This window comes from Leishmania donovani, chromosome 7, assembly GCF_000227135.1.
Source record: "Leishmania donovani BPK282A1 complete genome, chromosome 7".
Taxonomy (NCBI): Eukaryota; Euglenozoa; class Kinetoplastea; order Trypanosomatida; family Trypanosomatidae; genus Leishmania; species Leishmania donovani.
In genome coordinates, this window is record NC_018234.1 from 953 (window position 1) to 13,418 (window position 12,466).

The 12,466-nt window shown below is 52.8% G+C and overlaps 3 protein-coding genes across 3 annotated transcripts; 2 read left to right on the forward strand and 1 right to left on the reverse strand.

Moving 5' to 3' along the window:
- Positions 1 to 2,190: 2,190 nt before the first annotated feature.
- LDBPK_070010 (ubiquitin activating E1 enzyme, putative) lies at positions 2,191 to 4,368 on the reverse strand (the record flags this gene model as incomplete). The annotated part of the gene is made up of 1 exon (XM_003858395.1): positions 2,191 to 4,368. One exon carries the CDS (start codon positions 4,366 to 4,368, stop codon positions 2,191 to 2,193), a length of 2,178 nt encoding a protein of 725 aa, XP_003858443.1.
- A 5,197-nt stretch (positions 4,369 to 9,565) lies between these two features.
- Positions 9,566 to 10,375, forward strand: LDBPK_070020 (hypothetical protein, conserved; the record flags this gene model as incomplete). Its single annotated transcript, XM_003858396.1, has 1 exon — positions 9,566 to 10,375. The coding sequence occupies one exon, from the start codon at positions 9,566 to 9,568 to the stop codon at positions 10,373 to 10,375; it is 810 nt and encodes a 269-aa protein (XP_003858444.1).
- Positions 10,376 to 10,959: 584 nt separating this feature from the next.
- On the forward strand, positions 10,960 to 11,859 carry LDBPK_070030 (hypothetical protein, conserved; the record flags this gene model as incomplete). Its single annotated transcript, XM_003858397.1, has 1 exon — positions 10,960 to 11,859. One exon carries the CDS (start codon positions 10,960 to 10,962, stop codon positions 11,857 to 11,859), a length of 900 nt encoding a protein of 299 aa, XP_003858445.1.
- Positions 11,860 to 12,466: the final 607 nt, after the last annotated feature.

Below are 12,466 nucleotides of genomic sequence, written 5' to 3' on the forward strand. Positions count from 1 at the left end.
GGGATGTGTCCTTGCCAATGATGCCCTTCTCTTTGAGTTGCTGCAGGGTATGAATGCACTTGATAACGGGCTCCTCCGGTCCGTGCAGTTGACGGACATGCTTATACACTGGCATAAAAACTGTTTTCACAAGGAATGATATGCGCGCACCTTTGCAAGCTGCTTCACGTGCAATCATGTTTGGAGGGCGACAGGGCTTCAACACTTCGCAGCACCTTTATTACGTGCAGAAAGGTATAAATATGGGGAGGTTCAAGTGAGAAAGTTCCAGTCCCCTTCGTTTCTGCCCATATGGCTGCTTACGGAATCCTAGCTTTTCGGCGGACCGGCATTGAGGTTCTCCTTCCTATGAAGGTGATCACTAGCGTTCCCCTTTCTCTGATCCTCGTTCGGAATCAACTGTCAAGTCTAGCAACACGCCCTAAGCTCGCAGGGTCGTGCTTTCTAACGAGGCAAGAAAATGTAGTGTTCCTGTAGAGTGCGCTCTGGGGTCTTCAGTGCCGAGACGGCTACTGTGAGTCTCATCAACCATGGTGGTTAGGGAGAGCATCGTAATCAGTTGTGAGGGCCTACCAAGTCGGCGCGTGCAAACGAAAGCAGAGTGTATTTATATGAAGTCCAAAAATGCTGGCCAAAGACGGTGAAGGGGCAGAGTTACAAGAGGAAAACGCTTGTCCAAGGGGAGTGTGAGCACGTGCGTGTGAAAAAAAAAGAGTGAGTGAAACATGTAGAGGAAAGAGGAGAGCAAAGCAATCGTGCTGCCCGATACAATCAAGTGCATCAGTGAGATAAGTGGCATGAGGCAGTGTCTGCCATTCTCTTCCGCACAGCTTGCAGCGGGTGGCACCCAGAGGAGAAACGCAAAAGAACGCTATTTACTCCCCCCCCCCTTAAAATGGAGCCATGTGCTCTTTGTGCTCACTAAGGAGTGGGAGAAGAAGCGTATGAGAACTTCTACCATAGTACATGTGGTGGCTCTCCTAATCACTCAAACAGACATACACACGCACACACACAGAAGGTACCACAGCCGATGCAAGAGGGTATCCTCTTTCCAAAACGTGTCAGCGACCCTCTTGCTTACAAGCAGAGTTACATCATCGTTGCTGTCCCGTGCGTCTACATCAGCACAGAACGTGAGGGAATACAAGAATGTGGATTTTATAAATGTCGGCCACTGTTAAGAGGGAGCTACAAGAATCAACAGAGCTTCAGGAAAGTTTCGGTTCTTCTCCGTGGAGCCGTTGAACATGATACAAGGTGGTCAGTGTTGTCGAGTACTTTGCGAAGCCAATGCGCCCTCTTCTCCGCACTTAGAGCGGGACGACAGTTGCGTCTTCCCCTTGGTCGCCCGATTGCCGCGATATTGTTGACATCGATGAAGATGTAGTCATTTTCAGTCGAGGAACACCCTCACAGGACGCAGGGTGAGCCAGAAATAGGTTCCGCACGCACACATACAAGCCAAGCATCTCAGCACTCGACGTTCGCACAGTTGCTGAACTGGTACGCTGCTTCGCACAGATGCCCGCGTGCGCAAGAAGACCCTTTCAGACTGCTGGCGCCTATAAGAGACGTCTCATCCAGAACGCTGCGGAGTGTGTACAAAAGCACTATGTTGCATCCTCTTAAGCTGTGATGGTACAAAAGACGAGCACGACTGGGGATCAGCACACCTTGTGAATATGCATTGCCTTCTTGTAGAGAAGGCTGAAGGGGGCCGGTGGAGAGGAGGGGGGGAGTCTCAAGGCGGCTCCGCAGAGCAGGGTGAACTTGGATAAAGGGAGGAGTAATCAGATAGCCAAAGATGCATGCAAATGAGCTGAGAAGGTGGCCAATGGGACTGACGTTTGATTACGATCGCTTCGGATGTCGTCAGCAGATAAAATGGGAGGTGAGCGCAGGAAGACGCAGTGAAGCAGGCGTGGGGCTACTTGACAGTGTGTGCGTGTGTGTATAGTGGGAGGGGCTTCGGCAATTCGATGCGGTGACCGCATCGATCAGCAGTAGAGGATGAACGAACACAGCACACAAGAGTTTTGTTGCGAAGAAGAAACGCACAAAGGAAAAGGGGCAAAAAAAAAAAACAAAGAAAACCTCGCGAGGCGCACGGACGACTTGTGTGCCTGATCTCAAGACATGGTTGCCCGCATACAGACTCGAGGAGAGGGAAACGGAGAGAGTAGTGTCCTAGTCGGCCAACTCCTCGTCAGAGCTCCAGCCGGTCGCGTCCATCCCCGCCTCCCACTTTGCCTTCAGCGCCTTTACCCCACAGACCTCCTCTATAAACGACGGGCTGTTGACGCACTGCAGGAGAAACTCGCTCCCCCCTTCCCTGTACGCACGCAAAAGCGCGTCGGCGCAAGCAGTGCAGAAAGGGTTCCGCTCACCACACAGGTGGTGCATGGTGTGTGAGAAGACGCTGCCGCGGATCTGCTGCGGGATGACCCCGAGGCGGCACCTCCCCTGATCACTTTCACCAGTGGCTGCCTCACGATAGGCTGGGCACCGAAAGCCACTGGGGTGCTGGTACAACTCGGCCAACAGCTCGACCGCAATTGCCGACGCAATGGACGACACCGCTGGTCGAGTAACCGTACATTGCTCATCCAGCGCACGGAAGCTGAGGCTGTCTGTCGGTGCTATGATGTCGCTGCAAAAGTAGCATCCCAAGGGGGTGTGAAGCGTGTCACGGCAGTCGTCCTCCCCTACAGCGTTGGAGCGGGATGTCTGCGCCGGCACACCATGACGCATCACCACGTACGTGTCGAAGCCGAGGGCAACGTTGATGACAGGTGTCCCTGTCGCAGCAGCAATGATGGTCGGCACCCAGCGAGCCTCGCGCGAGTCCGTGAGGAGGAACACAACGTCACTTTCGGCGATGAGCTCTTCGAGTCGGCGAATTTCGCCGAGCGCCTTATCCGCATTCGCCTCATCGATGCGATGCCCCGGCATGTGGATAGTCAAAGGCACCGGGCGCACCACCGCAGATGGGATGATGGCGCGAACTGCCTCGGCAGCCGCGTCCACCTTAGTCTTGCCGTCTTTAGCTGCCTCGAAGGTGAACAACGACTGGCGCGCCAAGTTGGAGAAGGAGACACGGCCGCGGTCGACCAAGGTGAGGTTACGGACTCCCCACATCAGCAGATTTCGTGCCACGTTGCAGCCCAGGGTGCCAGTACCAAGAAGAAGCGCTTTGCACCTGGCAATCTGATCTAACGCCAGTGACGGCAACACGCGCCACTTCATCAATTCGAGGTTAAAACGAGAATCGCTGTCAGCCCGCTGGACGGGGTTGACAAAGGCCCCCAGGTCCAGGCTCTCGATCTTCTTCTTGCGCCACCCTGAGGCCTTTAGAGAGGGAAACTCCTCCTTCCACTGCACGCGCGTCAGGTCGGCGAACGACGCGCCCGTCAGCCGCTCTCGGAGAGAAGTTACAAGCGACTCCTCGAGGGCATCGAACGCCAGCTTCACAAATACACTTTTCTCCGTGCCTCCAGACCGCAGCGCGTAGAGACGGAGGGTGTTGAGGGACGGCACTGCAAGTCGCAGGCACGTGATCACGTTCCGCACCGGAAGACTAACGCTCCCCACGGCGTCGGAAAAGTCGAACAAGCAGACGACAACACTGTCGCCTTTCGCTGCAGTGGCAGTGACGAAGGCAGTTGGCGAGAAAGAAATGAACTCTACGCTGTCGTTGGCGCATACAGCCAGAAACGGGTTGCAGGCTCGCTCAGGTTTCTGACGGAGCAGGCTTATCCCGTGGCGATGCATCGCTTGCGCAGCCTCAGCGGAAAACGGAAGCGCAGGCGATGCACCGAGCACTAGCCGGTCAACTAGCACAGCGCTCTCGATCGCAGTGCACGGAAAAGCTTCCCAGTGAAAAAAGCGGTACGCCTTTGCATCAATGTAAGTGAACATGCAAAGAGTGGCAAACGGCATGTTGCCCCACGCATCCGCCTCCTCTTCGGCGCTGGCATACAACGCCACAGCAGGCCCCAGCAGCGTCTTCGCCGCGATGGAAATTAGTGCGTTCCGCAAATTCAGCGCATTGAGCTCCTCCGCAAAGTTGAAGCTCCTCACCGTCCCTTGCACCTGCACGCTCACAACGTCGGCAGCGTTTTCCGCTGCAGCCTGGGCAAGCGTTGATGGATGCAGGCTGCCAGCGCTCAGGTGCACCAGGTTTGCTGGAGACAAAAATACGCGGTCTGAAACGTTGGCGCGGATAACGCCGGCGAGGGCGGCATGCGGCTCCTCCAGTCTCCACTCGGTCAGCTTGAGCTGCCGGAGTTGCTCCCAGAACCCAACGTCGATGGACAGCTGGAGGTCCGAGAAGGTGAGATGCGGTTTACCGCTCACGGCGCTCATGACGATGGCGGATCAAGTTCTGCTTTGTGTTTTCTTTCTTCGCAGAGATAGATCGGAAAACGTGTGTGACTGGGCTGCGGCAGAAAGAGGAGACGAAGGGTATAAAGACGAAGTTGAATGGCCTTACAGTGTCGGAAAGTGAGCAGATAGGAAAGGCATTCAAAAAGTGTGTGTCGGCGCGAGAGCGGAGGAATGGTGGTGAGCAGCGCAACGTCGCTTTTTTTTTGCGGTGGAGCGAAAAGGGAAAGGAAAAATATTTCGCATGCACAAAGTCACCAACGCGCTTGGAAAGGCGCGCGCACGAGAGAAGCGTGCACTTCTTGCTTTGCTCAAGGGCATTATCTAACTAAACCAGAGGCTGACATATACCACGAAGTACGGAGGTAGAGGATAGTAAGGATAGCACATGAAGAAAGGTGGGGCACACTTGTCATCGATTGGTAGAGTTCCCACGAAAACTAAAGGCAAAACAGTGGCGAAAGTAAGAAGCAGATGCAATGCAAATAAACTCACAGTACACTATGAAAAGGCGAGCCCGCTGGTGCTACGTCTCGCTTTTAGAATGAAAACAGCTGCACAGGAGGAAGATGCGCAGCGTATCAGGCGGGGAATGTCCTAGCCAGTGAACACGAGAAAGCATCCCGCCTCTACGAATCGGTGCAAAAAAAAAAAACTAAAAGAGCGGAAAAGCGAAAAGTGGGTAGTTTTTGTTGCTTGTCTGTGTGGGTGGGTGCGCCGCGCGAAAAAAAAAAACGAGTACACGAGAAGACGGCGCATGAGACCGCGGCAGAATGGTCAGAGTCGCATTCATGGGGAGTAGTATAGGCGCCTGGAAAACGAGTGTGGAATGGTGCACCCACAGGGAAAGCTACGAGGACGATCGCATCACCGATGTTGCTCAAAACCGGCTTTTGGAGAACGGTGAAGAGTCAATGAAAGGTTGATCTCTACAAATCATCTCCGCCGGCATTCAACCCGAAACCGGGTCGAGGATCAGGCGGTTTGAACAGTGGCCAAAGCACATCGATAGACCCGGATGTCGCGGCAACACATTGATAATGAGCTTCATATCAGCCGTGCGGGGGAGTTAGCCGAGCCAGGGGCTGGAGATCGGGCCCTTCAGTTGGACCGTCTGAGGCGCGCCCTCATCAGCTGCTGGCCGCCGAATGTGATGTGGCGGCGAAGTCAGCGTTCAGTTTAATTCCTTGCCGCATCGGCTCCATGGAGTAGGTGTGCTCTGCAGCCGCGTTGATGTTGGTGCAGTCGAGTACCGTTGCCGGACTAGAAGCGGGTGTGCCAGCCGTAGTGGAGGTTGAGAGGAAAACTGTAGCCGAGCAATTCAAGCTCGTTGTTGAGTCACGGACTGACCGCTACCACCATCAACGGCGCCTCGAAACTGTCGGGGTCTGCTTTCGTATGGCCCACGTTTTCCCCTCCGTGTTGCAGGGCAAAATGCTCTCCGCCTTCAGACACAACACTGCTGCGACGCTTGCAGAAAAAGAGTGATACGTGCACATCTTCATCTGCTCGCCAGGGTCCATGGCCAGCTATGCATCGATGCAGAAGCAGCCGCCGGTTGATATTCAAGTGTTAACGTTGGGCTCTGTTCCAGCAAGCTCACTCGGTGTGACGAGCTACACGGCCTAGCGGTCACGCTGACGACTCTTTAGACTCCTGGATGGACTCCAGCGGTTCGGCGCGGCACGTGTCGAAGAAGCCGGCTTGGTGAAAGAGCCCCTCACACCTCGCTGACTTTGGAATGTCTTCGCACTCCCCGGTGCAGCGCTCCGGCAGCGTTACGCACTGGTGCCAAAGCTCGGAGAAGACAGACAGTCGAAAATTCCATCCAGCAGAGAAAAAGATGGTGACGATAGTCTATCACACCCGCTGTACTGTAGGAAACGTCGTTCTCCCAGCTCATCACAATGTGTTCACTGTTTGCCAGCGCACGCAGGAAGAGAGATTGTGCTAGAGGCTAGATGAGATCCACATTCCCCCGTAGCGTATCATCACTAGGTATCCGGCGATCCAAAAACGACAACGGCGTGATCCGGCCGCTGAAGGTGTCATGCACAGCACACCCGGACAATCGCCGCGTCGACCGAAAAAAGTCCAGCTAGAGCCCTATGCCGAGTGGTAGCAGCGGTTTCTTGTCATTTGCTTCTTGTGCTCGATGCAGGAGAGTTAAAAAAGGGGCGTGGTATGGCCTGCAAGAGTAGGCGATAAACGAAAAAGCAAATGGTAAGTGAAGACTGTTGCTTTGTATTGGGTGGCATCGAAAAGAAGATTTGTAAACAGCTGGAAACATAGAGAAAAGTGCAAAGAATAAGAAGCACGTAAAGCAGCTCTGCGAGAAGGCAAGTGGCTCTCGCGCACAAGAGATGCTCATGTAGATTACCTTTTTCGGTGCTTCAGTACTGAGCAGCTGCCGGGCCCGGTTCCTGCGGTTTCATCATGCGAAGCTAAACGTAATCCGTAGGGACAAGAAAGAAGAGGAGGACGAATCGCAATGCTACTTGAAGGGATTCATTTTCTGTGGGTAACCAATTACTTGGAAAGGAATATAAATCGTTGCGTCTACTTAAAACGAGAAAAACTGTCACGTAGAGTTGCGTATCGCATCCGCCACGATGCACTCACACGCGATATGTAACCCGAGTGAAGATCATTGAAAAGCTTTCTTGGAACACGCGCAACACGGTAATGGTTAAAGCGAATGTGCGGAAAGGTGAACTGCCTAGTTAGAAGAAAATAAGCACAGAGAACAGCATTGCCAGATATTTTCACCTTAAAGAGATTCGTTGTTAGAAAAGGGCGGGGGGTCGACAATGCGCTTCTTTTCATCCATCATCTCGCTCAGCAGACCGCTGGAAACGGGTAGCAAAGTGAAACCTTTGTACCCTGGCTCGATACACATCCAGAGCCCCGGATGTTTCAGCGATTCCCCGATCAACGGCCTTTTGTCTGCAATGAAGGAACGATGGCGGTGCCACATATCACTGATCTTGCTCCTCGAGCGGTAGAAGTATGCGCGCAATGGTCTGTGCCCTCTGTTGTTGAATCTCGTTAGGAGGGGATGGGAACGACGCAGACATGTCACTCGACTTGAGGTGAAGCCGCGGCCTGCATTAGTTGCTCACCAAATCCGTTCTCCAAATCCATAATGGAGCGGCTCAGTGGTGCGCCATCGGCCACGTGAAAGTGTATGCTGTAGCCGAGCAAGGGGATGAGCAGGAGCCTATAGCCGAGTGAAGCAAGAACCTCGCATAACCAACAGTCAGTGGCCACGAAGATGCGGGGAGAAGCTGAGTCGCCCTCGTCCGTCCCAACAACGCAGGCATCCCCTCGGTCATCTGAGGGCGGTGAAATGCTCCTGACGGGAACATGCACGGCAGCGCCAATACTTGACTACAAGCTCTGTGTTGAGGTCTTTAAGAGACCGCCAGAGTCGGTCACAACTCACGCGTGTTTGAAATTGTATCTACATGTAAAGGCATCTGTGCTGAACCTGGACGTCTTCTTTGACAGATCCGCTGGCGTAGCAAGGCCAATGTGAATGGTCATTGCTCGCTGCTCGTTCACGCACGGCGCCACTTACTGTATGAACTGTGTGCAAGAGAGTTCGACGTGCTCCACCTTTCAGATGAGCGCTTCTAAGTGTGTCTAGATCTTTTCGCCCCCTTCGGGCTGCGTACAGCGAGAATGGTATATGCTTTGCACCTTTTGTCGAAAAGTGATTGGGGTGGTCTTGCACCAACAGAGGCAAATCTTGTAGAGATTTAGTGGAATGAGGAAAGGTGGCACCGAACGTCAGCTTTTGTGTTGACGGAAATTTCATTATGGTTCAGGAAGCCTTTTGGTGCTGGGTGGCGTTGCAGACACTCGAGCTGAATGAGACATGAGTTTCCCCACAAGGTACACACGCCGGGCTCCTTGCGATCATTGACAGTCACGTGGCACCACGGTGCTGTAGGTGTCAAGTCGTCGACACCCCTACCATGCGGGCACCAAAGACGATGACGTTCCTCTCTTCCTTGAAACCCGTGGCGTCTTAGACCATTTTGAGATGCGCAGCTTGCAGAGGAAGTCTACTTCGCAGTTAGATGATGCTGAGAAGGGAACGTTTGCCGCGCGAAACGACTGCTGTGTGTGATAGTCGACCACGAAGAAAGCAGCACAAAACACCAGGAATATGTGGGAGAGAGTAGAATTTGGAGGGAAAGGTGGCGCACCTGCGCTGCGCTATAGCAGTGCGTTGGACGTCGGGGGAAGGGGTGCTGGTATGCTTGCTTGCTCTTGCTTCGTGTACGAAGAGAAAGCACATCAAGATCAGTTTTCTTTGGGTAACTCGGTGAGCCGCTGGCATGTGAATTAGTGGCGCGATTGTGTGAGGCTGGTCGGACACGTTTTCTTGGCGCGCTGCTTCGAAGAACTATCCTTCTCAAGCACGGGGGTTTACAGTCATTTGTTTTGCAGCTGTGCGCAACGGGGGTGAATTGGATGCGCCACGCTGCAGATGGCGCAGAGCGTTTGTCGAACGCATTGCAGAACCTTTGTGTATCACCGGTGTTATACCCTCTATTTGCATTTGCAACAGTAGCGTCCTTCAGGGTTTGGTGCAAAACGCATTTGGCGCGGTTTGGGTCTCACATGAAAAATCATCTGTTACACCAATGGTGCTGCGTTTTCGTGGTTACGGGGGTGCCCTGAGAATGGCTCGCCGGGCAGAGATTTGATATGATTTCGCGGGGCAGGGGACACGTTGTTGTTATGCCGGTGATGCAGGCCTGGTAGAAAGGGTAGTTTTCATCACAAGTGAAGACTGGCTCTGACACACAGGCAGTTTGCGCTTCTGCATGTGCCTCTTATCCCACTTCCCAGAGTGTATCTGTGGTGCCTTGAAAACAACAAGCAAGCGCTCAGGAATCATAATTCGTAAAAGGACCCTCTCTTGTATCAAATGCCCGCAGACTGTTTCACAGCAGCTGTGTGAAATCCCTGTTAAGGAATCACCACGAAGCGCATCAGTGAGGACTCTTGTGCAAACGCGAGTACTGGGTCGTATGCCCTTATCTAGCGTCTGTCTCTCGAAAACTGTGTGCAGAATACCCTCCCTGCCTTTCCTACGTTTCTTTTCATCACTTCACTACCGGGCATCACGCAGAGCATTCTCTTGCCAGCCGCCTTTCGAAGTGCAATGCAGGATAGACTAAGGGAAATCGAGGGCACGCTTGCCCGAACAAAGGAGCGAAAAAATACGATCTTGTACAAGCTATCTAAGCGGCGTCAAGAGGAAGAACGGCTTGCCAGGCTCGGCGTGGAAAGGCTTCCGACGAATCCAAGCGAAGTGAACGATGAAAAGGTCATTAAATATGTCCTCTTCAGGCTGAAGCAGGAGATCGGTGACAAAACGGCACAGCTGCGAGATCAAAAGCTGCTTAGCATTGACAGAGACGGCGAGGCCGTTATTCGAGCAAAAAATGATGAAGTAAATAAACTTCTCTCTCGGAAGTATCAGTGGGAAGGGCGCCTATCCTTTCTTGCAGGTGAAGAGATCGCTCCGCGCTCGCGCAAAAAGATTTTTATTGGATGTGCCAAATATCTCCCTGAAGCGTCAGTGGCGCGAAAGCGGCAGCGTGGAGAGAGCATGCAGGAGGTGGAAGAAGATGAGGTAGCTGATAGCTCCGAGGAGGATGAGCTAGTGCCCGATCAACCGGAAACTGAGCAGCCTGCAACGCGAGATCACGACTACCTTGAAAGCGTAAAGTGGTTGGGATCGAGTGCTGCTGACATGGACTTGGTTCGGTTTGAGCGTGAGGCGGAGGCGAGAATGCGTGCAAAAGGAGATAACATTGTCTCTCGAACTGGCTCAAGCGCCCTTATTCTCTCTTACTGCAAAGAGGGAAAAGTTATGATTCCGGACGAGGACCATTTTAGGCAGCAGCTCGTAAACGATCGCAAAAAAGTGCTGCAGGAGCGTTTGAACGCGCTTCGTGGGAAAAGTTGAATGCTTTCTCAGTATGTCTCGATTGGGCTCGCGGAGCCCCTGCTTCTACCTTTTCTGCCGCAAGATATAAACGAAAAAAAGTAAACGTGAAGCTCCCGTTGGACACTCTCCTTGGTTTCATATCGAAGTAGAGCAACTCCCCGGGGATGCGAAGTGAGTTTGTTCGTTTCTCTCGACGCACTGCAGTGCGAATGATGTTTTAGCAGGTGGCTTATTGCGGAAAATGTAACGCAGCAGCTGTAGCGAGTCGTGATGCCCGACTTCTTCGCGTTACAGTCTCATAAGGAGACGCCGATAACACGATGAGCAAGCTCTTTCGCACCACCTCTATGCATTTTTGCTTCACTCTCTTTCGTCTTTTGCACCTTGGCTCGATTATTCTGATGAAAGAATGGGATTGCTTTTTTCGTTTCTGATTTCAGTCTAGGCTTTTCAGCCTTTTTTGTTCGTTTCATAAACTTCTATCGCACAGTAGTGCAGCTCCGAGTAGTTTCCACCCTCCTTCCACGCCCCTCGCGGAGTCTCGCATTGGTTTTCGCGCAACAAGTGTTTTACAGTACCCTCTGAAGCCGTTGTTTCATAGAATGCCTGTTGTTCGAGCAAGGAAAGCACGCCTTGACCATGGCTCAAAGCGATCTATTTCTCGCTTTCTCGTCTCGGAAGCGGCGATCGGGAAACTGGTGAAGGACGTCTCAACGGGCACCGATGCTGCTCATCCAGTGACGCCAAGGGAACTGGGGAGCGGGTTGCCGCATGACCCCATTCACCTTCCACTTCGAAGGACTCCAAATGGCAGCGGCTGCTATCACTGCACCACGGAGGAGTGTTGCTGTGTAGAGTTCGAAAAGATCTTATCGAACGCCTACGCTAAAGTGTCAAAGAAACGTGTGGTGGAGGTGTCCGGTTCGCGACAGCTTTGCGCAAAGTCGCTTCTGACGCCTTTTGTAACAAGGCTGGTGCGTCTGATGAATATAACGGAGAAAGACACCTTCTACGATTTCGGATGCGGAAATGGCTCAGTCTTATTTCAAGTCGCCTTTATGACCGGTGCGAAGTGTGTTGGTGTGGAAATCAGCGAGCACAACGCAGATGTTGCACGAGAGGCCTGGCAGCTCCTGCGGCAGGTGCTGGAGAAAAAGTACGATCGGCCGATGCCGAGGGTGGAAATTATCACGGCGGATTTGGCTGAACTCCTCTCTACACCTACGTACTTCGACGAGGAAGAAGGGCAAACGGCTATCCTGATATCGAACCTTCTCTTCCCGAAGCCCCTGACGCACTTTTTGTCAGAGCGTCTCCGATCGGCCCCTGTAGGAACCCGCATCCTATGTTTTGACGATTTGTACCCACACGCTCGCTCCGTGGCTCCGTACAGAGACCCTGGTGCTTTTGAGCTGTTCGAAATGAAAGATTACTTGTGGCAAGAGATGAGTGTGGAGTGGTGCTCGATGGAAGGCAGGTTCTTCATTCACACGCGGAAGTAGCGCTCTTGTTGTGCCAACTGTTAACGTACTGCAAGTCATGTCTCTCGCCTGCTCGTGAAAATCTTTTGCTTGCCGTTTGTTTGTCTGTATCCGTTTTTTTTTTCTTTTTTTTTTGTGTGTGTATCTATGCTTGCTCTTCACCTGGTGCTGTTGTTCTGCCCACCTTTCCTTGTACCATGATCCTTCACGTTTTCGCATCGGAGGCAGAAAATGCCCATGCGGTATTCCTGAATGCTAAGAATGACCGATTCTCTTGTGCTCAACCAGAGATTTCCCGCTGTGCTGCTGCGCAAGCTGCATTTCAATGATGACTAGAGCTGTCGACGGTGCAGCCAGTGTTAATCGCCGTCTTACCTCTACTTACTCTGGATGTATTCACTTGTCGTGTAGGGCCCTTTAAATAGCTGGGTCAAGACCTCACGACATTCTTCTTGATCTCTCTCGAATCGTTACTGGCCTCTTTCGAGCACAAAGTTTTTGTTCGAAAAAGAATCATATCAGAGCCCCTTAAGAGACAAAAGCCATCTTGCTCTGTTGGGCCTTTCCCCGCCCCCATCCCGGCCGAATGCCGAGCCACTTCTGGCGGTGCGAGGGCCAAGCGCCTACG